The 26,507-nt window shown below is 52.5% G+C and overlaps 1 protein-coding gene across 1 annotated transcript; it reads left to right on the top strand.

Moving 5' to 3' along the window:
* Positions 1–56: 56 nt before the first annotated feature.
* IL13RA2 (interleukin 13 receptor subunit alpha 2) lies at positions 57–26,507 on the top strand. Its single transcript, XM_075008127.1, has 8 exons — positions 57–135; positions 4,573–4,724; positions 10,348–10,501; positions 11,771–11,891; positions 16,983–17,167; positions 23,088–23,245; positions 24,677–24,821; positions 26,401–26,507. The coding sequence occupies exons 1-8, from the start codon at positions 57–59 to the stop codon at positions 26,505–26,507; spliced, it is 1,101 nt and encodes a 366-aa protein (XP_074864228.1).

The following is a 26,507-nucleotide window of genomic DNA, read 5'->3' as shown; positions in this document are numbered from 1 at the left end:
ATATTTTCCCAGCGTAATCCACATCCCAGTGGGAAGCTTTGAAGTCTTCCACACATATGGACATCCAGTGGATCTGTGCTGCCACCATAATCCTAGCATGGTTCTGCAGAGGTTCCTCGGAGCACCAGATGTCAGGTAAACAAGGAGCATCTGTGATTACACTGTTGACTAATGCTCATGTCAGATGAAATATTGTTCAAAAATGTCCTGACCAGTCTACAGAGCACAGGGATAGATGGGACCACCCAGATCGTCTCATCTTGCTGCCTGCCAAGAGTTAGGGTTCACTACATCTAAATTATAATGAGGATGATTCATAAGTCTTAGCAGTTTATGGTTTTGCCATTGCCAATGGGTGGCCCCCACTGACGTGTTTACACACACAGATCCAATTGCAGGGCAGGGTCAGCATGCTGCAATACTCCATAGGAGCTTTGCAGTTAATCTCTTTGGTAGCAGGCCAGGGCTTCCAAGGCTGAAGTATAATACATATATTTCCTGCTGCTGTAATGTGATCTGCACCTGTGATACCCCAGCACAATACGCCACAGCCTTTCCGCGTGAAACCAAAGGTAGGAGTTTAATCTGGTGGGTGGGGCTAATTTACAGCCTGATGGGAAATGACAGATGAGTTGTTTCTTCTAGCACTGAATGCTCATTTGTGATCACAGCACAGTGCATGATAAACTCACACCTGCGGCTAAAGAGTACGTGTAGAGAGGAATGGAAATGCTTCTCTTCTGCTCTCATAAAGAAATGCTGGAAGGGGACTGAGCCTTGTGACTTCGAGACTCGGTCCTGTCCTGTTGGATTAGATCCCTGGAGCTGGCCCAGGGAGCAATAAATTACACCAGGACTCCGTGGAGTGTTCTCTGTGTTGAGGACATGTGGTGGCCCGGTTACCTGCTCTGCTGCAGGGTGTCCACACAGTGTAGCTAGCTCAGAGAGGCTGCGTCGACACAGCAAGATAAAATCAAATTTAAAGGAGGTAGCTCGATACTAAAACGTCATTGTCTTCACTGTAAATACCATTAGCTTGAATTAGTGAGCCCTAATACCAACAACAAAGGGCGGCTATTATTGGAGGAGTATAGCATCAATTTCAATTTAAAATTTCAATTAAAGGCCAGTGTTGAAATGCCATGTCTTTAGTTCAAATTTATTAGCCTCCAAAAGTGTCCCGTATGTATCCCACAAAGCTAAGTGGTGACCCTCCATGTGCAGCCGCTTCCTTCTCCACTGCTCTCCCTCCAGGGGTGCAGGAAGAAGGTCAAAGGAAGCCTGCAAATTTTTGATTGAATTAGAATTAAAATTTGAATTCTGCAGCGCCCAGCCCCGCAAATATAAAGGTCTGGATGTGTGGCTGATGGAACTGGGTGCGGGTGGACAGGGCTGGTAGTGCAGCTGCCCACTGCTGTGCCAATATCTGCAGAGAATGCATGGCACAGAGAACCCGGGTAGGTTTGGGGGAGGGCTGAATTCTGTTACGGGGTGCTCTGAATTCTGGGACAGTGCGTTGCAATCTGGGATTCTAACATGAAACACCCACACGCAACGGGGGCTAAGGCACTGACGGATATGTACCCACAATGCACTGCTCACACTGTCGAACTTGTCTAGGGCAATGGGGACACAGAAACTTGACGTGGAGAAACGATGGTTTGTGGATACAAATTCAAATTAATAAAAGTGAGGTTAAAAACAATGTATAAAAAAATCAGATTTATCTCATAGTGTAGATGTAACCAGAAACCCAGTTAGCAGACCCAACACAGCGCAAGCTGGAGTCATCTCCTCCCTATGAACCACCAGCATGCAGCAAACAATTCAAGGCAATTACCTTTGTGCAACCTTGCTGCAGGCAAGAGGGCTGCACAGGTATCTGCCAGGTCCTCCCTGACTACATGAGATTACACAAGGGGGACCAAATTTCTTGGTTTGGACCTCAGATTACTGGTGCGAGAAAGAGCCCAGTGTAACTCTCAGACCAGGTGCTGCTCTGGGTGCACCAGGCTAGCAGCTGGGAAGGGGTAAGGAATCCGTTTACTTGTGAACTGAGTGTACCCAACCCAGGAACTAAGGCTCATCATGCTTTGATACCTCTCTAACTTTACTTCCAGCCCCTCTTACCCTATTGCTGTGAATCACACTGTAAATCTGGCTGTCTGAGTTCATAGGTCACAGGCTGAGGCTGTGCCATGTGAACCGGTGGTTCCCAACCCTCTCAGTAACACGGCACACTTCAATAAAACAAATAATTCCATGGCACACACACATTTTTCAGCTCACCAGATTGCCCATTAACGTCACACTTACTTACATTTACTACGGTTATGGTCTTACTGGACAGGTTTGCGGCATAGCAGTGCATACAACAAGCCAAACAAAGATCAAATGCTTTAACGTTACAAATCCACCACAGAACACAGCGGCTTGGCTGGTGAGCACAGCCACATTTGCAAAATCTGCCCAGCTCAACTAATTTAACTACCCATACCCCTAAATCTCTTCCACATGCAGTACTCAGGTCAGGCGTCTGAATTTAATCTTTTCACATTATGAATTTCACATCTGTAACATTGTTTTTAAAAATATAATTTTATTAAGTAATTGAACTGATAAATGAATGAAATTCAATGGATCAGAGCAAAATGTTCCCGTCTCCTCCACCCTCCCCTCTTGCCACAACAGGGAGGAGGTGGGCTCCCCACTAGCCCTTTTGGGTTTGTAAGCAGCATTTTAGGCGCCTCGCAGCATGAACAGGCTCCTGCAAGGTCAGCATTGCCCCTCGCGGCAGCTCTGCAAAGAGCCACCAGGGAGAAGAAATTGACCAACTGCACGCCAGCTGGGACTCAGGCAGCCTTGCTGTTTGAGCCCAGCTGGTACGGGCTCATCAAATTCCCCCACTGGCGGCTCTGCAAAGAGCCAAGGCGAGGGGAGATTGACAAAGTTTCATGGCACACTTGGACAGTTCTCATGGCACACTGGTTGAAAACCACTGATCTAAACGGAGCAGCTCCTGTTTTGCGGATTGGGAAATTATGGGGCTTGAAGCAGGAGGCTTTGTGTTGTGGTTTTGGAGGGCTTGGTCTGAAAAAACCAATACTCTCTGAGCTGTGACTTGGCAAGGGCTCCTGGGACCACTTACAAGCCTGATTTATGAAATCATCTTCCATTGAAAGATTCCTGGAGATCATTTTCCAGAGGCTGCATGAAAATGGAAAGCATGTGCAAATCTTGGCAGAGAGACAGGCAGACGGGAAGGCACAAAACCCCGGGGCCTGGAGGCGTGCATTTCCCCGAAGAGTGCAGCCAATGCCAGGCAGCTCTCACTAAATCATGTCATGGAGCTCTTTAAAGACTAACAAAATGATCTATTGGGTGATGAACTCCTGTGGGAGAGACCCACTTCTTCTGAAGAAGTTAGTCTTTAAAGTACTACATGACTGCTCGTTTGTTTTGTCAGAATGCAGAATAACATGGCTACCTCTCCGTTAGTAAATCAAGTCACATAACTGAATCTGTACAACCCCCTGTTCACTTTCCCCCCCCTTGCACGCCTGCATCTCCGGACTGCGCAAAGAAGGAAGAAACCTTGGATAAGGGAACATGACACGGGACTGAGTTAGTAAAGATAAAAGATCTCAGAAATCCTAGAGAAAGAGAGCGGCATTCTCAGTAGAAAGCTCTATAATTTTATGAAACACACCAAAAGTGTCTTCAAGGCGCTCTGATTTGTTACGATAATGCAGTTTTTCTCTTACATTATTTTCATAAAAGCTGGACTGATAATAGGAATAACAGTACTTCTGTGCGGTGGAAGATGCCCAGAGTAAGAACTGATTTTGGTTTGTGTTCCAGCCTGCCCCCAATCCCTGTGGCCCACTGAAGTCTAATATGCTGAAGAGCAGATGTAAGGAGAGATGGGTCTCATCGCTCTGACATTAGATAGCTACTGCATGCTCTACCCAAAGAGACTAAATCTGACTTCCTCTGGTTTTACTAGAGCTGTTTGTCACACAATCCGAACTCACCAATGCTGGTGATCGGGGGGGAAGCAGAGCTGGGCTGCTTCATAAAAGATTCAGCAGCAAGAGCTGATCAGGGATGGGGAGGAGGGAGGGATGATTCCACTTCAGAGATGTCTTCCCTGGCTGTGCAGGTGTGTGTTTGGAGGAGGCGGCGTCAGCATGGAAGTTGGATGTGGGCACATGAAAACTATAACCTTTGTCTCAGGAGCAGATTTATGGACCTAGTGCCCTGTCTGAGTTTGTTGCCCCTCAAAGCTTCACCATTTCAAGGGACCCAACACTCTGAGTGACCTGCCCTGAACTGTCACATGTTGCTCTTGACCACCAGGAAAACCCTTCGTGCTGAGCCTTTGCCATTCACGCTTCATTCCAGCGGCAGCTGCAGGTTTATGGTGGGGCCGTGAACTTGGTGCAAAGCATTTCGAGAGTCTGCGGCTAAGAGGCGCTGTGCCCAGGCACAAGGCGAGGCGTCTGTGTCAGGGGAAGGGCTGCTATTGCTCTAAACCACCTTAGTTCAGCCAGCCTGCTTTGTCTGTTTCAGTCGAGCCCCCTGGCAATCTGCAGATCATCGACCCTGGCCGCTTAGGTTATCTCTACATTGAATGGCAGCCGCCACCTGCCCTGCTCGTCCTGGAGCACTGTACAATAAAGTACAAGTTAAAGTACCGCAGCGCAGGGGATGCAGAGTGGAAGGTAAGGGAGCACCTTGTATGACATACAGACTATTGCTACTGTTTCGTCTGCATTCCAGCTGTTGACTATGCTTTTTAAGTGTTAACGATACAAAGCTGGTAAAATAATTAAAGCAACTCTCTCTGAGGAAGTCTAACAATAAACAAAAATGATGAACGGTGTAGAAACATAAGCCAGACAATTGGCTAGAAAATATGTTGCGGCTTAACAGCAGCAGCCAAAACCTGTGGGACTGAGTATAGAGCTGCTTCCGACTGGGCATAGCCGAGGCGCCTCATACTCAGTGGGTGAGGAAGCTTGTTAGCCAATGGCCAAGGATGTTTGGTGAGGTGCCAGCTATGCCCGTTTTATACCATCCGTGACTTTAACCGCTAGGACGCACTGTCCCTTCGCGGCGGGCAGCCCGGGCTAGGCTGACGGATGCCCCAAGGTCCTAACCACCCGTGACTTTAACTGCTAGAGCTCAGAGCCCCTTCGCAGTGGGCAGTCAACACTGACTGACAGGTGCCCCAATGGCAGCACTAAGAGCCTTTCCACACCCGTGACTTTAACTGCTAGAGCTCAGAGCCCCTTCGCAGTGGGCAGTCAGGATTGACTGACAGGCGCCCCAAGAGTTTGCCCCGTGGAGGCGGCACAACTCAACGCTAGGCTCTTAGTACTCTCACCTAATGGCCAGGCTTTATAGCCAAAACGGCTGAGGTTCTTTAATTGTGTTGGCTGCTTTACAGTAAACCAGAGAAACAAGTCAGGCTTATGCACAAATGGTTACCAAAATTTATTAAACTAGATTCTAATCATGTGGTTACAAAATTGCTAGTGCCTACTTATTTAAATGTATAGATGTTACACACACAAACAAGTTACAAAGCTGAAGCTACAATCCCAAAGAAAGAAAACAAAGTATAGAGCTCTATTTCAAAATATGTGTACACTAAAGATAGGAGATCAGGTGTGGGTGCTTCTTACCCTCCTTGCATCTCTCGATTCCAGCGGTGCCAAGCCAGGATCGGTCACTCAGTTCCGCGGAAAGACGAATAAGGGACAAGGCTCAGGGACCCTCTTAGCTGCAGAAGCCTTGGGAGGCTGTCACTTATCTGACCAGCAGATAGATAGTGAAAAGCACTCAAAAATCATGGTGCTGTAGGTCCCATACTTATACCTCTGTACTCCTTTATTCTCTTTCTCCTTTCTTATGCCAAATTGGGGCTGGTCTGTCTGGGTGACGCCAGCTCTCGCAAGAGTAGTTTACACTTGCAAGGGAGAGAAACAATAAGTTTCGACTACTGGACATTCTTTTATTAGGGTAAATATTTTCCCACCTAGGATGTGGGTGTGTGTGCATCACGTTATTTAGTAGGGGCTAAGAGCCATGTCTGTCACAGCTTCTCTGTCTGCTGTGAGCCTAATCGTTGTATATGTTCCCAGAGGCACATTGCAGCAGCACACCTGTGCTTCTCACAGCTTCAAAGGCTGTGCTGGAATTTATGTTAAGTGCCGTGTTGTTTTGGCTCCCTTGTGTTCCCAGCAATGCTGGTCTGAGAGGGGGCTGGCTGTCTGGCTACAGAGCTCTCTCTGCAGACTGCACCGATGAGCCATTGGCATGAAAAGTGCTTTACAAATGCAAAATGACATCTGAGTCAGTCCCATAACATTGTGATCCTTCTTCTACCCAGGGTGGTGGCAGTTTTCTATTACCCTTTACGCTTAGCTTGGAGAGACGGTTTGTTCTAGGCCAGCCATACTTTCTGACCACATTACAGTATTGCAAGGAGGAGGCAGCTAGGCCTGCTGCAAGGCTTCCTGAAATATGCGTCGGTGGGTGATAAACGGTGTTACCTGTGAGCTGGGCAAATCACCACCAGGTCTGGGTGAGAGCTCTCCCCGTGTGCTGGGTAAATCACCACCAGGAGGGGAGTAGCTGAGAGTGGTACTTTGCTGCATTTGGAGGTGCTTTTGCACACCCCTGAGCCAGAAGGGCTCAGCATAGTGCGGGGGCAGCGTAGGCGAGTGCGGGGGCAGCGTAGGCGAGTGCGGGGGCAGCGTAGGCGAGTGCAGGGGGCAGCGTAGGCGAGTGCGGGGGCAGCGTAGGCGAGTGCGGGGGCAGCGTAGGCGAGTGCGGGGGCAGCGTAGGCGAGTGCAGGGGGCAGCGTAGGCGAGTGCGGGGGCAGCGTAGGCGAGTGCAGGGGGCAGCATAAGCAAGTGCGGGGGCAGCGTAGGCGAGTGCGGGGGGCAGCGTAGGCGAGTGCGGGGGGCAGCGTAGGCGAGTGCGGGGGCAGCGTAGGCGAGTGCGGGGGCAGCATAAGCAAGTGCGGGGGCAGCGTAGGCGAGTGCGGGGGGCAGCGTAGGCGAGTGCGGGGGCAGCGTAGGCAAGTGCGGGGGCAGCGTAGGCGAGTGCGGGGGGCAGCGTAGGCGAGTGCGGGGGCAGCGTAGGCGAGTGCGGGGGCAGCGTAGGCGAGTGCGGGGGGCAGCGTAGGCGAGTGCAGGGGGCAGCGTAGGCGAGTGCGGGGGCAGCGTAGGCGAGTGCGGGGGCAGCGTAGGCGAGTGCGGGGGCAGCGTAGGCGAGTGCGGGGGCAGCGTAGGCGAGTGCGGGGGCAGCGTAGGCGAGTGCAGGGGGCAGCGTAGGCGAGTGCGGGGGCAGCGTAGGCAAGTGCGGGGGGCAGCGTAGGCGAGTGCAGGGGGCAGCGTAGGCAAGTGCAGGGGGCAGCGTAGGCAAGTGCGGGGGCAGCATAAGCAAGTGCGGGGGCAGCGTAGGCGAGTGCGGGGGCAGCGTAGGCAAGTGCGGGGGCAGCGTAGGCGAGTGCGGGGGCAGCGTAGGCGAGTGCGGGGGCAGCATAAGCAAGTGCGGGGGCAGCGTAGGCGAGTGCGGGGGCAGCGTAGGCGAGTGCAGGGGCAGCGTAGGCGAGTGCGGGGGCAGCGTAGGCGAGTGCGGGGGCAGCGTAAGCGAGTGCGGGGGCAGCGTAGGCGAGTGCGGGGGCAGCGTAGGCGAGTGCGGGGGCAGCGTAGGCGAGTGCAGGGGGCAGCGTAGGCAAGTGCAGGGGGCAGCGTAGGCGAGTGCAGGGGGCAGCATAAGCGAGTGCGGGGGCAGCGTAGGCGAGTGCGGGGGCAGCGTAGGCAAGTGCAGGGGGCAGCGTAGGCGAGTGCAGGGGGCAGCATAAGCAAGTGCGGGGGCAGCGTAGGCGAGTGCGGGGGGCAGCGTAGGCGAGTGCGGGGGCAGCGTAGGCGAGTGCGGGGGCAGCATAAGCAAGTGCGGGGGCAGCATAAGTGAGTGCGGGGGCAGCGTAGGCGAGTGCGGGGGCAGCGTAGGCGAGTGCGGGGGCAGCGTAGGCGAGTGCAGGGGGCAGCGTAGGCGAGTGCGGGGGCAGCGTAGGCGAGTGCGGGGGCAGCGTAGGCGAGTGCGGGGGCAGCGTAGGCGAGTGCAGGGGGCAGCGTAGGCAAGTGCAGGGGGCAGCGTAGGCAAGTGCAGGGGGCAGCATAAGCAAGTGCGGGGGCAGCATAAGCGAGTGCGGGGGCAGCGTAGGCGAGTGCGGGGGCAGCGTAGGCAAGTGCGGGGGCAGCATAAGCGAGTGCGGGGGCAGCGTAGGCGAGTGCGGGGGCAGCGTAGGCAAGTGCAGGGGGCAGCGTAGGCGAGTGCAGGGGGCAGCATAAGCAAGTGCGGGGGCAGCATAAGCGAGTGCGGGGGCAGCGTAGGCGAGTGCGGGGGCAGCGTAGGCAAGTGCGGGGGCAGCATAAGCGAGTGCGGGGGCAGCGTAGGCGAGTGCGGGGGCAGCGTAGGCAAGTGCAGGGGGCAGCGTAGGCGAGTGCAGGGGGCAGCGTAGGCGAGTGCGGGGGGCAGCGTAGGCGAGTGCGGGGGCAGCATAAGCGAGTGCAGGGGGCAGCGTAGGCGAGTGCAGGGGCAGCGTAGGCGAGTGCGGGGGGCAGCGTAGGCAAGTGCGGGGGCAGCGTAGGCGAGTGCAGGGGGCAGCGTAGGCGAGTGCGGGGGGCAGCGTAGGCGAGTGCGGGGGCAGCATAAGCGAGTGCAGGGGGCAGCGTAGGCGAGTGCGGGGGCAGCGTAGGCGAGTGCGGGGGCAGCGTAGGCAAGTGCGGGGGCAGCGTAGGCGAGTGCGGGGGCAGCGTAGGCGAGTGCGGGGGGCAGCGTAGGCAAGTGCGGGGGCAGCGTAGGCGAGTGCGGGGGCAGCGTAGGCGAGTGCAGGGGCAGCGTAGGCGAGTGCGGGGGCAGCATAAGCGAGTGCGGGGGCAGCGTAGGCGAGTGCAGGGGGCAGCGTAGGCGAGTGCAGGGGGCAGCGTAGGCAAGTGCAGGGGGCAGCGTAGGCGAGTGCGGGGGCAGCGTAGGCGAGTGCGGGGGCAGCGTAGGCGAGTGCGGGGGCAGCGTAGGCGAGTGCGGGGGCAGCGTAGGCGAGTGCGGGGGCAGCGTAGGCGAGTGCGGGGGGCAGCGTAGGCAAGTGCGGGGGCAGCGTAGGCGAGTGCGGGGGCAGCGTAGGCGAGTGCAGGGGGCAGCGTAGGCGAGTGCGGGGGCAGCGTAGGCGAGTGCGGGGGCAGCGTAGGCGAGTGCGGGGGCAGCGTAGGCGAGTGCAGGGGGCAGCGTAGGCGAGTGCGGGGGCAGCGTAGGCGAGTGCGGGGGCAGCGTAGGCAAGTGCGGGGGCAGCGTAGGCGAGTGCGGGGGCAGCGTAGGCGAGTGCGGGGGCAGCGTAGGCGAGTGCGGGGGCAGCGTAGGCAAGTGCGGGGGCAGCGTAGGCGAGTGCGGGGGCAGCGTAGGCGAGTGCGGGGGCAGCGTAGGCAAGTGCGGGGGCAGCGTAGGCGAGTGCGGGGGCAGCGTAGGCGAGTGCGGGGGCAGCGTAGGCGAGTGCGGGGGGCAGCGTAGGCGAGTGCGGGGGCAGCGTAGGCGAGTGCGGGGGCAGCGTAGGCGAGTGCGGGGGCAGCGTAGGCGAGTGCGGGGGCAGCGTAGGCAAGCTCATAGATCAATTGGTTGCACTCTGCCTATGAAGATAAAGTTAAAAGGGAATCCAGGTTTGTGTGTCTCATCTTCTTTCAGCTGGTGGGTTACCAGACCCTTTTAATCTGCACTGGCACGCGCTATAGCAACCTTGTTAAGCTCTGCACTTTGCAAAGGGACTCCTGCTCTTGGGCCCCCAGCCTCAGCTTTCAAGTGGTCCTTGCTCCTGGGAGACCCAGCCCAAGGGAGGAAATGATCTGATTGAGGGGCACCTTGCCGCAGTAACGCTGGGGAAGAATCTTTCCTTCTGGGCAGGTTGTTCCATAATTGCCTGTTGGGAAAGTTCATGCACATTCCCGGTAACTTCTGGTGCTGGTGACTGACCCAGGATGCAGGGGCAGTTGTCCCTTGGGATCCGTTTGGATGAATTTCGGGTTCTGCTTTGGCACCTTGAAGGAGCGCCATGGCCGGAGAGGGGAGTGCAGAGAACTGAAGAGTGGAGTGCTGGAGAAGCCCCTGACAGTGCAAATCAGGAGGAATGAAAAAGTTCGGTATCATCCCCATGGGAAGCGTGTACATGTTTGTATCTGTAGACTCTTGTGGGGTGTGTATAATACAGTACAGCATAGAGAGCAACTTTGCAACCAGTACCAGGACTGTGAGTTGATCATGATGTCACCTGTCTTCTGCCAGGTTATTTTTACAAAGCATTTAAAATACAGTGATAACTTTGATCTCAGCAAGCCCACGGAAGTCAAGGTCCAGACTCTGCTGGAGGGCCGGTGCATGAATGACTCCGAAGTTGGGAGCGACTGGACTCATGCTACTTTCCAGGTTCCATCCCCAGGTCAGGGACAGGCTGCTGTTCCACACATCACCTGGCCAAGCCTTAGACTTCCCTTGAAAAATGATCTGGGCTGACCCTACATGTTCCTTTGGAAGGTCATTGCAGTTCCAGGATGTCCCCATCCCCGGAGGTGCACTAAGAGCACTGGTAGGGGCTGGAGGCAAAACCTGTTCTGTGCCAGGCAAGGCCATGGTTTTGCTGAGCAAACTGTTCTTGCTTATCAGAGGGCTGTGGACTTAGGGTCTGTCTGCTGCAGGTAGACACCCATGACTGCCCTGTGCCTACCGACTTGGGCTCCCAACGCTACGTCATTTCAGTGTGGGCTTTTTGACTTGGGCTTTGAGCAGCCGAAGTTCTGGGTCCATCCCACCTTGCACAGCCCCAGAGCCTGGGCTACAGCTGGAGCCAAATCATCTACCCAGCAGTTAAATGGCCCCTGATCTTGCCCCCCTCCCTGTGAGACTGAGTCAACTGGCACAGGCCAGCTGTGGGTTTAATCGCCGTATAGACATGGCCTTAAAAGCCCATCATCCCAGGCCTGTGCCCTGATGGCAGCACATTGGCTCAGCCTCCCTGCATGCACACCCACCACAGGAGAACCCTGGCCTGATATCACCCCACCCCTGGGCTGCCAGGTGGGAAGAGTGTGAGCGGGAGCTCCCCCGTCACTGACAATAGCACTGTCGTGCTCACACACCACCTTTCGCCTTTGCCTCTCGAAGCCCTTTGCAAAGGGTTGCAGGGCAGGGAAGGGAGTTGTCTGAAGCTTGGGCTACGCTAGACAGGTAAGTTGACTGCAGATACACAATTCCAGCTATGGCAATTGCATAGCTAGACCTGACTTATCTGCGACCAACTTGTCTGGCTGGCCTCACCGAGGCAGGTCAACGGGAGAGTTTCTCCCATCAACCTCCCTTACTCCCCATGATGTGGACGAGCACAGGGGTCAACTGCCAACCTCGATAGGTCGATTTCACACGTTGCTACCAGGCATGTGAAATCGAATCCCGGAAGAGCTGGCTCATTAGGCCAGGGTCACTTATGCACCTTTCCATTACAAATACACGTGAACAGGGTTGATTTGCAAAGGGTCACTTAAAATGAAACGTTTTGCCATGAGTCCCTGGGATGATCACTATCAAATTTTCTTCATTGCTCAGTTTACCCTGGTCCACACGAAGGCTCAGAGAAGTCAGACAGGGTGGGAAGGTGGGTTCTCTGCTCAGCCCACATGGAGTACTAACATCCTGTTTCCTTTTCCAATCACAGGTGAACTGGAGTCCCAGATCCGAGACTTCCACTGTGTCTATTACAACTGGGAGTATCTTACATGCACATGGCAGCCAGGCCGGCTCGCTGCTCCTGGGGCATGTTATGAGTTCTATTATTGGTAGGTACCAGTATGGTGGGAAAGCAGGTGGGTGGCAGGCAAGCAGGGTGAATAGTGCACTAGAAACACACAGACAGACAGTGACAATTCTGGCTTTGGGCTGGCTTCTCCATTACACAACTCTAAGTCTCAGAGAGGTTGACCATTAGGCTGTGTCTACAAAATCAATGAGGAGTCCCTTAGCTCTATGAAGACTAACAGATTTATTTGGTCATCAGCTTTTGTGGGTGAAAACCACTTCATCAGATGCACTCCATGGTTTTCACCTAGGGAAGCTGATGCTCAAATAAATTTGTAAGTCCTTAAGTAGCTAAGGGACTCGTTGTTTCTGACTCACAGTAAAAGCCACACACACAATGGAGAACACATCCAAGGATTGGAGCTACTGCAAACAGCCTTTGTGTCAAATGATTCCAGCAGAGATGTGTCCAAACCAAATGCCAAGTTTGGAAGTCCCCAGACCCTAGATCTGGGGACAAACCTTGCAGCTTGAAGGCCTGTCTCTAAACTCGCCTGGACAAACCCCCAGGACTGAATGGCCCTGGGACGATTTGGGTTTGGGTCTGCACTTTGCGGCTCAAGCATTTTTCTAAATCAGCATTACTGCCCAACAGTTAGCAGAGTATAGTCACATAGGGAGAATTATGCTCTGCCGCCTGGCATTCTGTGGCATTCTGCAGGGCGCAATCTGAACTGAGGGACAACTGGGTCCTCTCAGTTCCCAGCCTGGGGTGCCTTCTACACTGCTTCCCTGTGAGCACCCACACTGTGGCTCTCCACACACAGCCTCCAGCATGTAAATCACTCTCAGCCACACTGTAGGAGCGCAATAGCCAATCACCAGTGGGCCCTGTAAGCTGAGCGCTTGCACGGCTGTCCAGGATTGATACAGGTGCCACCCAGCTGATTAACAGAGAGCTCAGAGCCAGCACCACATGTTTCTACTGGTGGTGTGCATCTCCACATGCCTTGGTGCACAGAACAGAATTTATTCTGCCCTTGGATGGAACAATTAAAAGGAACTCCACCAGCCACCAGTGGATTACACTGCAGGGCAACACCAGCAAATGTCCCATCTCAGACTTTCCCCCAGAAATGTGCATCTTGTACAGCCCAGCCATCTCCTGAGCAATACAAGCTCAGATAAGGTCTGTAATTTATTAATAGATAAATGATATGCACAAGGCTGGTTTTGCCCCAGTGGGATTTCGGAAACACATCAACCCAAAGTCACACTGGTTTAGGTACAACAATCAAATGAATATATTAATTTAAAAAGATTGATTGTAAGTGATTACACAAAATGAAGAGTAAAAATCACAACTGGTGTCAGGACTCGGAAGGGTAGTGGTGTTAGGTGGTAGCTTTGCAAAAAACAAGCAGTCCTGTGGCACCTTAAAGACTAACAAATTTCTTTATAGGTAATGAGTTTTCATAGGTAAGAGCCACTTCCTCGGCTCTGGTTGCAAGAAAATAAAAAGTAAAATGCAATTAATATGTAACTTAAAAAGCCAAATGACTTCAAAGCAAAAGTTTCTTTCATCACATAAGCTAGCAGTCTTAGGCCACACTGCAGCCCTACTTCAAAACAGGATATTTCAAAACAGCTGTTTGGAACTATCTCTATTTCGAAAGGCCACAACTACACACAAAAGGTATTTTGAAACAGTGCCATTGGACACAGTTAGGGCTTATTTTGAAATAACGCTATTCCGTGTCTTAATAGCTCCTATTACAAAATAGCAATGTCGAAAGAGGTGTCATTCCTATCTCTTTGAGGGTTACCAATTTTGAAATAATGCACCCCTTGTTTCAAACTTACTTTGAACAGCGTGTGCACAGTGTCGCTGACAGCTACGTTATTTTGAAATAACTAGATAGTGTAGCCGTAGTCTTCCTGAATGGACTCCTAATGGTCAGGACCTCTCCCCCAGTTCAGCTTTCATTTCCTTGTCCTTTGGACGGTGGGGACGTTGGGGCAGAGAGCAAAAGGAGCATGGGGGTCCTCTGTTCCCTTTTCTTTGGAAATTGACTCGGGCCGCAGTTCAGGAGACAGAAGATCTGTGGGGATGGCAGGGCAGTGCTAAGATGTGGCAGACCCCTGGGAAAGGTGTGGGGGTGAGAAGTTGGTCTGGAGGGCCGGAAGCAGCAGGGCCTCTGGTGGAAGGCCAGGGCTGTGGCTGGCGCTGCCCTGACAAAACTGCCCAGGCTTCATCTGCTGCTGCTGCTGCCGCAGTAGAGGTAACTGTGGCCAGGAGCCCTGTACCCCTTTAAATAGCCAGGTCCCTGGGGGATGGGAGCTCCCTCTTCCTTTGCCAGTGCGTAGATTTTGTCTTTGTGCCAGAGAGCGACCGCTTCACCAGGTGCTGGGCCCTTCGATTTTGTTGGCACCTGGCTGAAGTCTCTATTTGTCTTTTGTCTTTGAGGACCTGATTTGTGCCAGCTTTACCACACGTGGAAGGTGTCTCTTTACTGTTATTCAGAAGCATCTTATCCTCTTCTATGCAGTGTTGCCACACCCATTGGACCAGGACAGTTACAGTCAGCAAATGATGCGTTTTTAAAGGCCACCTCGCATGACATGCTTTGTGCAAAGCCCCCCGGTCCCTGTAAAACAGCTGCACAGAGGGCCACGCATGGGCACAGATTCACAGTCACCCTGAAGCCCAGGGCTAAAACCACTAAACTTTCCAAGATCCAAAAGGCGCTCAAGGGAGGCCCCAGGGCATCCTGGGTGGCCTTTAAAGGGTGAGATCGCCTCTCCCCACAGAAGAGGGCACTAGTAGAGCAGACTGGGTGGGGTTTGCCCTCCCACGCCTTGTAGGCCAGCTCCGGGTTTAAGCCTAGAATCAGAGACACTGGGGGATTCACTGCATACATGTCATCCTTGGGAGGTCCACGCCTCTGCCCCCTGCCCCTCACTGCCTCTTCAGGAGCTGTGCTCCTCTGTCAGCCACTATCCTGGGTCCTCCTGTGGAGCATTACACAGCAAGGTATGGCTCAGCTGGGAGGTGAAGGGCTCCTGTAGTACAGATCTACACAGCACCCAGGCCCAGCTGCACATGGTTCCAGTGGCTCCCCAGGGTAAGTTTACAAGTGCAGTCTCCTCTTTGCCGCCTGTTGAGGGTCCCTGTTCTCCACACGAGCTGTGCTTTCTGTCCCTGCCGTGTGCATTATGCCTTTCCCACCAGGATGCAGGCATGTCAGTCACTCCTCTCTGCAGTCTGCAACATCAAGTGCATGTGAGTTCAGTGGGAACCGGCTGGAGTTCCCCAGTCCTCGTGCGCAGCCTCACTGGAAGGTTAATGTTATCGTCCTACATGCCCTGGCCACTTGAGGTCCCAGAATGTGCGGCAGAAAAAAGCTGGGGGGCTGTGACAGAGCAGAGATGCTAGCCCAGCCAGACAAGTGCCCTCAGTTCATGCTTCATCCAGCTGTTCCTTCCGTGGAGTTAATCTGACCGACCTGCCGCAGGCTGCCACGCAGCTGTCTTTGCTTTGGGAAAATACAAGTTGGACTTCTGCATGGAAGCGAATTAGTGACTCAGTATCAGTTTGCTGGAAGGAATGAAAAAGTGAGCCAGGAGATTACTGGCACAGCATTGCTCTATTTTCCTTATGCAAATAGGGCACCGATGCCTGTCCAATTGTTGGCTTCCACATACTTTTAGCCAAACATGATCAAACCTGATTGTAGAGCGTGGGCTCTTAGGGACTGATTGGAGCCGGGCGCTAGGGAGTCCTGGAGGGAGGCATAGTTACATAGGACACCCCCCCCGCCCATTGCTATAGCTGCTGAGCCTATAGCACATCTAGCGGGGCTACAGAGGGGTCTGTGCCACTGGCCAACAGCATAGGAGTCAGCACAGCCACCCCCACGTCCCCGCCAGGCCCGTGCCCCACTGGTATGCCCATACTGCAGGCAGTGCTGGGAAGCCCCTGACATGCCTACAAGCAGCCCAGGGAGCTGGAGAGGGTGGGAGCGGGCAAGCCAGAAGCAGCCATCGCAGGCCTGCGTTGGGCCTGGCTGGAGGGTGAGGGAGGCATTCCTGATGCTGCGCTACTCTGTCACTTGCTTAGGAGAGGTAACGGCACAAATACTCACTGTGACAGTGCACACGATACAGGAGGGCCCCCAGCCACCAGGTCCAGGCCCCACATCATCCCAGAGAGCTGATGGCACTGGCATTGTGGGGCCGCACACCAGGGCTCAGCTCGCTAGCCCTGGGACGCATCCCCGCTGGCAACCCAGTAGCAGTTGGCACAGTAGCATCTCCCCAGGGTGGAGTAGCTCAAAATAAAGGGCACGTGTTTCTCCCCATCTGAGAGCCGCGTTGTGAATGGGCCTTCCAGGGTTTCCAGCAGACTCAGGGCCTTGGCTGCCTTGTGTCTGGGGAGGTGTTCCTCTGCCAGCTTTCTGCGCCGTGTGACCTGGGTGCACAAGCGAGCATTTGGTATGTTCAGCTCCCAACCGTAAATGGTGCAGGCTCCATGTTCTAACATGCAGCCAAACGGCAGCACCTCAGACACTATCTGTGACCCCCACCCACCATGCCTACCCGATAAGCTGGGCTCTTTCCAAGGCTGCAGGTGTGTTAGTCACTAGGCGCGGACTGAGTCATCGCCTTCTTGGTAAATATATTTTAATTTGGTTTATCTGGAAACTTTACAGAAGAGTGGCTCAAGTGACAAGATTTTCCTACTGTCTCTGGTTTACTCACTGATTAGCTGCAACGGTTTTTAATCATAACCCTTATAAGACAGGAAACAAAACATGACTTCGCTTTCAGGTCCAAATATCTTTTCATTGTCATCAGCCAGGGAACCAGAGGGCTCGTGTTGAACATGATGGATAATTTATATGCTCAAGAAATAGTGCCATTAGTACTCATTCACTGTAAGGGTAGAAAAGGTCATTCTGGTGTGGAGTGTGATGGCTGTCCCGTTTTTTTCCACTGACTCATTGGATGAGGAATACTGTGTTAGTCTGTGACCTGCCAGAACTTGCTGAAGACTAAAGTGTGGAAGAGGCATTTTTAAAAGTCCCTGATTTAAATGTAGCATGTAACAGAATTGCCTAACTCATGCACAGGTATGAAGGGCTGGATCAGGCAAAGCAATGCAGTGACTATGTTCAGACAGATGGAAGAAACGTTGGATGCAATTTGCAAAACCTGAGGCAGGCAGAATACATGGATTTCAACGTCTGTGTTAATGGCTCTTCTGAGTTCTTGGAGCTGAGACCCTCCTACTTCACATTTCATCTTCAGAATCTAGGTAAGAATAACAACTCCCCCATCTATTTTTGCAGGCTGGCCGGCGGGAGGGGTAGTAAATGAAGGCCGGGAGCCTAAGAAGGTTTTGTGGATGTCTTGGGGCCAGGTTTCTATGGTCTGTCAGTGTGATGGTAAGTAACCTTACAATCTGCTTACCAAAGACTTTGGTGCAGTCTCCATCACTTGCCAGCTTTAAACCACACCTGAATGTCTCTGTAAAATGTCAGCTCCAGATCAGCCTACTAAGCTAGATGCAGGATTCACAGAGTGAGGCCAAACTGGATGATCATAATGGTCCCTTTGGACCTTCACAGCTCTAATCAGAAAGCAGTGAAGCTATGCTGGTCATGCCAGCTTAGGATTCAGCCTCACCCTCTGGAGGTAAGTTTATGGTCTTGGCAGGGTAGTACTACTGAATGGCTAACTTTGGTACTGAACTGAGGTCTTCAAGCTTTGCAGTAACTTGTGTCAAAGTTAGACTCAAGACTCACAATTTGTCAGACCACTCTGTTTATTAGCAAAGCTGCTCTGCTAATACATTTAGAAAAGTGAGTCCCCTCCCAGGGCTCAGGTCTCTTAATTTATACAGATCAAGAAGGCAAGTTAATAGACAAAGGGAAAAAACTGAAAAAAAGAGACACACACCCACCCCATATAGTCCCTGAGACCAGTCACATACCTTCATTTCCATATGACCCTTAGCAATCCCCTGCCAATGACTCCCTGGTTACCTTAATTAATTACTGTCTAGCAACTACTGCTCTGGTTTCTGCTTTCCCAGGCACACCTGGCTCCATCCAAACCCACCCTACATTCCTACACACAGTATCAACATAACTTCCCCTTCTTGAGCTCAGAAGTAACATTGTATCATAGTGTGATTTAATTTCTTTTTACAATGTAACTCTTTTATGTACAATGTCACATCTTATACTTCCACACTTGTGTGTGCGTTAAAGGTGCTTATAATGTGGGGAAAGTGCTGGGCAAATTTAAAATGCATCAATTACAGGCTGTCTCACCAGAAGCCAGTTGGTTCTAATTTACTCTAAGGGCCAAATTTGTTGAAAATTTTCTGTTTCAGTTGACCTGAGCTAGTTTTTTTTAAATAGATGGGACACTGAAAAAAATCACTCACTCTCCACTGTGCTCACCAGCTCTGCAGCCCTATTTGCTCACCTGTAAAATGGGGATAACAATCTCTCTCCTCAAGCAGTGTCATGTGGAAGAAGTCACTACAGCCCATGAGTGAGTCAGTCAGTATTTTAGAGGTGGGGGAGACGTAACAGAACCCAGGTCACATAACCAAGCAGGGGGCTGTTAAGGTTTCTGTATTTCCAGGTCACCTATGAAGTTAGCGCCTTTTAGCTCTGGTTGCATTAGAAGGTCACTTAGAATGTTTCTACTGGGGAAGTCTGAGTGTGACTGGGCTTGAGTCACCTTGTCAGTAGAACACCACTGAGTTCTGATTGCTGTGCCGCAGCACTTGGGAACAGACAGGCCAAGAGGAGGGTCCGGTGTCATGACCCCAGTGGTTTTAAGGGTACGTTTCCTGTGCCAGCCATCTCAGCTATTTAAATCATAAATTTCAGGGTGTTGTAAACATAGGGGTTCTGAATCACAGGGGGGCTCTGGGAGGGGGGTGGCCAGGCTGGTGTAGTGGGGCTGTGGTATTGTCACACTTACCCTTCCACTGCTGCTTTCACACCAGGGTGGCTGGAGGGTAGCTGCTGCCTCGGCAGTGGGCAGCCAGCCCTGAAGGCAGCATTGCCTCCAGCAGCAGCACAGAAGTAAGGTTATAGCAATACCATGCCATGCTGCCAACAAGGCTCCTGGCCAGTGACCACCACCCTCTGCCCACTCAGCCATGTGAAATCTGGTCTCTCTTACAAGAACCAGCTTTCAATGGCAGATAGCAGATTTCATGGGGACAGTCAGATTTCATAGTCTGTGATGCATTTTTCAGAGGTGTGGCTTTGGTAGGGCCCTAGCCATGGCTTCTGAGGAAACCCAGCCAACGTTTCTATTTGTCTCTTTTTTCTGATGAAAAGCAGCCTCTTTAAATGGGAAGCTGACAGCGAAAGCTCCATCCTTCTGTCCTTTTCCACTCTGTGACTAGCTCTGCTTACCAGGGCTCTCGTCCAGCTCTACTTTTTGTGAGCACAAGACATTGCTTTATTTTAGAGGGTACAAAGCAGTCTGCTGCTGTTATATACCACTTAATGTGACAGGACAAAGCTGGTTAGATAAGCAGGTATGTTAAGCCCTGGAAGGTTTCCCATTGAACCTGAAGCTCTAGAGATTGTGGACTGTGTTACGCCATGCAGTTCCCATAGAATGCTCTCACGAATGCACAGACATTGGTTTCAACGTGCATATCTTTCTGGCACAGTCTGGGCCCATGGTAAAAACTTACTTAAGAAAAGAGCAATAATTAACAATGCTGGTAACAGAGGAACATAGGGCCTGGCTGTCCCCGCCCAGGGGAGCTGACAGCCACACCAGCCATCTGGGCTGGAGTGGAGAGGCAGAGGGCTGAAGAGGCAGGATCCAGGGTAGCCAGCCGTCAGCACCTTCCAGGCTGTTGTGCCTCTGCCCTGGCCTTGCCTGGAGCATGTGGCGAGGTGTCCCTGCCTCCCCGGGCAGCTCTGAGAGCTGTGCAGAGCAGGGGTCCCTATCGGTCTTTTCCATCCATGAGCAGAATAAATTTTATGTGCATGGGGATGTGTGCAGAGGCGCACCCCCCAGTAGAAATGCTGCCGGCTGTGGGCACTCTGTCAATCAGCTGGGTGGCTGCCCAGGTGCTCAGCTTACAGGGACCACTGGCGTGGCAGCTGCGGTGCTGCTCTGGTAGCAATTTAAAGGCTCAGGATTTCAGAAGCTGCTACCACAGCATCAGCCAGAGCCCTGGTCCCCTTTAACTCACTGGGCCCAGGGGCAATTGTCCTCTTTGCTCCCCCTCGGCAGCCTGTCCCTGCCCTCCAGGAGGCAGGAAACACTGTGACTCCTCATGCTTGCACACCAAATGCACATGGGAGAGGGCAAATCCTCCAGCAGAGGGAGGGTGTTCTGCCAGCGTGGGGGTGGCATCTCTGCACCCAAGTTCACAACAGCAAGGTCACACAAACCAGGAGTGGCAAGTTGGAGATTTGCTACAAGCCTTTGCACAGGTCTAAGCTCATGCTGACAGCGACAGCCAGGGCAAAGTCTTGCACTAATCCCGGACAAACCTCACTGAATTCGTAACAGGGAGAAAGCCGTGCTAGTCTATATACTATCAGAACAAAAAAGCAGTCAAGTAGCAGTTTAAAGACTAACAAAATAATTTATTAGGTGATGAGCTTTTGTGGGCCAGACCCACTTCTTCAGACCATAGCCAGACCAGAACAGACTCAATATTTAAGGCACAGAGAACCAAAAATAGTATCCAGGTTGACAAATCAGAAAAATATCCAGGTGAGCAAATCAGAGATCAGAGGGGTGGGGGAGGGTCAAGAATTAGATAATGCCAAGTGTGCATAAGAGCCCCTATAATGACCTAGAAAATTCCCATGTGTTAATGTGTCAAATTTGAATATTAAAGAGAGTTCAGCAGCTTCTCTTTCCAAACTGCTGTGAAAATTCCTCTTCAGTAACACGCAAACTTTCAGGTCATTAACAGAATGGCCCACTCCATTAAAGTGTTGACTGACAGGTTTGTGAATCAGAAGTGGTTTTATGTTCCTTTTATGCCCATTAATTCTTTGTCTAAGAGCTTTTGAAGTCTGTCCCATATACAAAGCATCTGGGCATTGTTGGCATATGGTGGCATATATGATGATAGTTGAGGAACATGAGAATGTGCCCATGATTCTGTGAATAACCTGGTTAGGTCCAGTGATGGTATCTCCAGAATAGATATGTGGACAAAGTTGGCAACAGGCCTTGTTGCAAGGAAAAGTTCCAGGACTGGTGTTCCTGCGGTATTGACTGTGGCTGTTGGTTAGAATTCTCATAAGGTTGGGAGGTTGTCTGTAGGAGAGAACAGGCCTGTCACCAAGGGCCTTCTGGAGTGTGGCATCCTGATTAAGGCTAGGTTGGAGGTCTTTAATAATTCGTTGCAGTGGTTTGAGTTGGGGGCTGTAGGTGATGAGCAGTGGTGTTCTGTTCTCGGCTTTTTTTGGGCCTATCTTGGAGTAGCTGGTCTCTGGGTATTCGTCTGGCTCTTTCAATTTGTTTTTTTATTTCTCCTGGTGGGGTCAAATTTAGCTACGACAGATCAGGAAAGGGATCTTGGAGTTATAGTGGATAGTTCTCTGAAGACATCCACGCAGTGTGCAGCGGCAGTTAGTAAGGCAAATAGGATGTTAGGAATTATTAAAAAAGGGATCGATAATAAGACAAAAGATATCATACTTCCCCTATATAAAACTATGGTACGCCCACATCTTGAGTACTGCGTGCAGATGTGGTCTCCTCACCTCAAAAAAGATATATTGGCATTAGAAAAGGTTCAGAAAAGGGCGACTAAGATGATTAGGGGCTTGGAATGGGTCCCATCTGGGGAGAGGCTAGAGAGACTGGGACTTTTCAGTTTGGAAAAGAGGCGATTGAGGGGCGATATGATAGAGGTATATAAAATCATGAATGGTGTGGAGAAAGTGAATATAGAAAAATTATTTACCTTTTCCCATAATACAAGAACTAGGGGACACCAAATGAAATTGATGGGTAGTAGGTTCAAAACTAATAAAAGGAAATTTTTCTTCACACAGCGCACAGTCAACCTGTGGAACTCCTTGCCCGAGGAGGCTGTGAAGGCCAGGACTCTATTAGGGTTTAAAAAAGAGCTTGATAAATTTTTGCAGGTTAGGTCCCTAAATGGCTATTAGCCAGGGATAAAGTATGGTGCCCTGGCCTTCAGAACAAGGGCAGGAGATAAATCACTTGATCATTGTCTTCTGTTCTCCTTCTCTGGGGCACCTGGCATTGGCCACCGTCGGCAGATGGGATGCTGGGCTGGATGGACCTTTGGTCTGACCCAGTATGGCCATTCTTATGTTCTTATGTTCTAATTCAGGTTTATGAATACTTGGTAGAGATCTTGTAGGTTTTGGTCTCTGTCAGTAGGATCAGAGCAAATGCGATTGTACCTAAGGGCTTGACTGCAAACAGTGGATCTAGTTATGTGTGCAGGACGGAAGCTAGAAGCGTGTAGGTAAGTATAGTGGTCAGTGGGTTTCCAGTGGAGTGTGGTGCTGATCAGGGATTATGAACTGACAACTGCAGGAAATCAGTTGGGGGTGGGGTGCTGAAGACCTGCTAAACACTCAGAGCCCTTGTTGGCATGGAAGTGACATCTAGTAAGCTTATGAACATGCACATGGGTTCTTTTGTTTTTATTATGTTGTTATTATGCTTCTGATTTGGGAATAAGTGTGCTTGCTTAGAAAGCTGTGTGGCAGGCTAACCATGGCAATTCTACTCTTTCCTGTCTCTGAGGAGGAACGTAAAGCAGGCCTGTTGTTGTGGGGGAGATTCGCGGTATAGGCAGGGAGCCATTCAGCCTGGAAATACTCTGAGCAAGAGAGAGAGAGACACACATCTCCAGCCGGACAGCCACAGGTCTAATTGTGGGTGCAGGGAGGGGAACATAGGTGCAGTTGCCCTGAACTTGATGCTCACCAATGCCTTGTCAGCCGCAGTAACATCTCAGATACATTGCCAGGTCTCCGCAAGCTTGAAGTCCCATCCCCAGTTTCTGATGGAGAACATTTCACACTGGGCACTCAAAGTTAAGTGTAAAGGCCCCCGGCTCATGTCCTGGGTGGCACCTGGCAGTCAGGCGGATGGGGCAGGGACGACCAACTCAGGGGGCTGCTGAAGTGCAAACAACGCTGAAAGGAGCAAGGGGAGCTCTGATCACGTCTCTGCCTTTTCAGTCAAACCATCTCCACCTGAGCAGCTGTCGGTTTCCATTTCCACCCACAAGGACATTCACGTGACGTGGAGCCCCCCGGCTGGGGGCAGCCCCCCCCACTGCCTGGACTACGAGGTGCAGCTGGCAGAAGAGGATGGCAAGGCTGGTGCAGACTGGGTGGTATGCAAGGGAACCAGTTGTTGCGCACACTGCATTCTTACCTAGGCTCTGGGACCAGCAGAGGGCTGCTCATAATAGCACTGTCAGGGTGGGATGGGGACACTGGAAGCTGCTGCAGGGAAGAAACAGCCCTAAAATGAATAGTGGGAAGGCTCAGTAGCGGCCATCTGTTGGGAGAAGACAGCAGTGAGGAGCAAGGTTTTGTGCAGGGCAGGGGGTGAATGGGTATGAAAGCAGATCCATTCTTCTCCAAGCTGAGCTCAGGGAGCCAGGACTCCCTGGTCCACAGCTTCCCCTTTTCTGACTAGCCCCTAAGCCAGCACTCGAATGGATGGGAGCCCAGGGGGAGCAGGCAGCCATGGCTGGAGCACCAGGCTTCAAGGCGTGAAGGGGGCAGAGCTCTGCTCCGTGATCGAATGGCTGGAGGGGAGCCACTGTAAGCTACCTCCCGGCTTGGGAAGGGAGCAGGCCCTTTGGGGAGCAGCATAGTCTCACTTCTAGGGGGCCCTCTATCACCAGATGTTCATTTCCTTCCAGTGAAGCCGGTTTCATGGCAAAGGCCCCTCATTCACTCAGACTTAGATCTGGGTTCAAACCTAGTGTTTACACAGATTCCCTGCTGCCTGCTCTGGTCTGTGGTTTAGACTGGGGGGGGTGGTCCTCAGGACCTGCTGCTGTGCACAGCCCCACAAGACCACTTTAGCAACTTCCCAATGCAAGCATCCAAAATAATCTTCCACCGGAATCCATCTGCCTGTCACCTGAGTAAAGGCTTCAGGGTTTGGCCCAATGCAAGGCTCATTTTAATTTTGCTAGAGAAGCAGCCGCAAGTTACTGGCAAGCTATAAGGTACAATTTGGTTAACTTTGAGGAGGGCTGCCCACTTGGCAAGACGCCGCTCCCATGCACGGCCCATATTTACAGGCTGGTTCATTCATGCATTTGACGCCTAGAGAGGTGGTGGAATCTCCATCCCTAGAGGTTTTTAAATCATGGCTTGACCAAGCCCTGGCTGAATTGATTTACTTGGGATTCATCCTGCTTTAGGCAGGGGGCTGAACTCAGTGATCTCCTGAGGTCCCTTCCAGGCCCAGGGTTCTATGATTCTCCAACTCAGGTTAGGTTTGTAGAAGGACGTCACATTTTGCATTTAAAATAAACAAAGCAGCACCTAGAAAAGGGATTAATCTGCACCTGCAAGAGGCAGTAGCCATAGTGACAGAAGGGCCTTGCCCCTTGGCGCTGTTTATCCTGGGGGTTAGGCTGAGAAAATGGTGTTGCTCAGGGTGAGGGGTGGGAGTGTGTGGATTTTTCATGTCCCTGAGCGAGAGGGTTTTCCTGATGTCAGTTTATAGGGCAGGGACCTGGCCCAAGCCTTGTGACACACACGCCATCTCCCTTTTCTGTTCCGTGTGCTCTCTGGTTCACCAGGCTGTGGCCGTCCAAGCGGAAACTACCTTTACCTTCTCGCAGCCCAACGGAAGCCACTTCTCTTGCGTCCGCGTCCGAGGGAAACACAGCGTGTTCTGCGCCGACAAGGGCTTTTGGAGTGACTGGAGCCAGGAGTGCTTCTCTGGTAGGAGCCAGGCTGAGCTGCCACACAGGGCTGGCCTCTGTTATTGGCCTAACACGGGACTAAGAACAGGCTCTGGTCCCAATGGGTTTGCATCACCCACGCACATGGAAGACGATTGACTCATCACACAGCCCCCCACTTTCACTGGCAGGAAACTGCCTCTTTGGGGTGTGCAGGGCGAAGTCAGCACTACCAGAGGGGTGCTCGGAACATCCCCCTTCCTTTCGCTGCTGCCTCTTCTCTCCCTGGCTCCACCTCGCCCTGCGCGGCTCCACCCCCACCGCAGCTGGGCTGGCGGAGCCGTTTGCAGGTCAGGGGCCAGTGCCCTGAAGACAAATCAGTCGGGGTCGGCACAAATGAGACGATCCCCCAGAGTCAGAGCAGCGGGGGACCCCTGAGGGCAGCACGGCCAAGGCTGGTGCTGCCCCGTCCCTTGCCCCTTGCCCGGGCTGAGGGGGGCCAAGCCACTCCCTGCCGCCAGCACAGCCCATGGTCTCGACCCAGCCCTGGCCCCAGTTGGCCTGATCTGGGCCATGCGGCTCAGGGCTCCACACCCCAACCCCGCCACAGGCCGGATGCTGGGGAGGGAAGCCCTGAGCCTCAGGGCCTGGATCTGGACCAAGGGCTGGGGGGTCTGTCCCCCCGAGTGCTAGAGACATCCCAGCCTTTGGAACAGGGTATCCAGCATCCAGACCCCTTCCCCCCACCTTGTGTCTTCCCATGAACTAAATCCCATCAGCCCTTGCAGCCAGCACGCTGGGGAGATGCGGCGGAAGGCTGGATGATTTTGGGGAGAGGGTTACGCCTTAATCCATTCTAGCTGCACAGGCTCCCACAGGCTGGCTGACCAGTCACACTGGCTTTGTTCTCTGGCTAGGTGAGGTGATGGTTACAGGGCCCCTCTGGGCTGAATTTAAAACTGGGCTCATCATGGTACTTGTTTTGCGTCCTAACTATAAAGAGCTGCCAAGTGCCCCCTGTAGCACAGGGTGGGAGGGGCTGGGCCATGGTGTGGGGAGGGCCCCAGCCCGTGCCCTGGAGACTGTTCTTGGCTGTGCCAGAGGTGTTATGTGTATTCTTGGGCAGGCCCCTCTGGCCTTCCTTCCTCAGCAGTGAAATGGGGCTGCCAGGCACTTGTCTCCCCTCCCACTGCCTGGGCTACTCAGACAGCGACTGGTCTGTGGGAGACGCTTCCTCGCCTTGGCGATTTGAAAGGTTTAACACAGGAATCGTGGCACCTTAAACCCCCTCAGTGCACGCAGCTCAGTACAGTGCCGCTGACGTCAAGCACTGGGCCTGCAGCCTCACTGTTTGTGAAAGTTGGGTGGGTCATCTGACCTGAGTGGGTCATAAACAGCCTAGCTCAGCCGAGAGCAGCACAGGTGCACAAAATACAGCCCCCAGCCAGGCAGGATGTGTCTAACCCAAAGTACTAGCAAGCAGTAACAGCCATCATCTAATCTACAGGGGCACTGCGGGGAAATGGGATTTTTGTCTGTGGCCCCAGTGTTTTTGCAGTGCAATGTAATTAGCATCAAAGAGAGACATTCCTTTATTTCTTTTTGGGTTGTCTTCACAGTGTCACGAAAAGATGAAAAACAGCTGTTCATCCTCATTGCAATATTCCTAAGTTTTTTGGCTGTCTGCATAGTATTTATACTAGCCACACAGCTCCAGAAACGGTAA

The sequence above is a fragment of the Carettochelys insculpta genome, chromosome 13 (assembly GCF_033958435.1).
Source record: "Carettochelys insculpta isolate YL-2023 chromosome 13, ASM3395843v1, whole genome shotgun sequence".
Taxonomy (NCBI): Eukaryota; Metazoa; Chordata; order Testudines; family Carettochelyidae; genus Carettochelys; species Carettochelys insculpta.
This window is presented reverse-complemented; position numbering and strand designations above follow the sequence as displayed.

Coding starts and splice junctions, on each gene's coding strand:
- IL13RA2 (XM_075008127.1), top strand. CDS start 57: ATGGACATCCAGTGGATCTGTGCTGCCACCATAATCCTAGCATGGTTC. Junction 11,892..16,982: donor TGTTATGAGTTCTATTATTG/GTAGGTACCAGT, acceptor ACTCATGCACAG/GTATGAAGGGCTGGATCAGG. Junction 23,246..24,676: donor AGGCTGGTGCAGACTGGGTG/GTATGCAAGGGA, acceptor CTGGTTCACCAG/GCTGTGGCCGTCCAAGCGGA.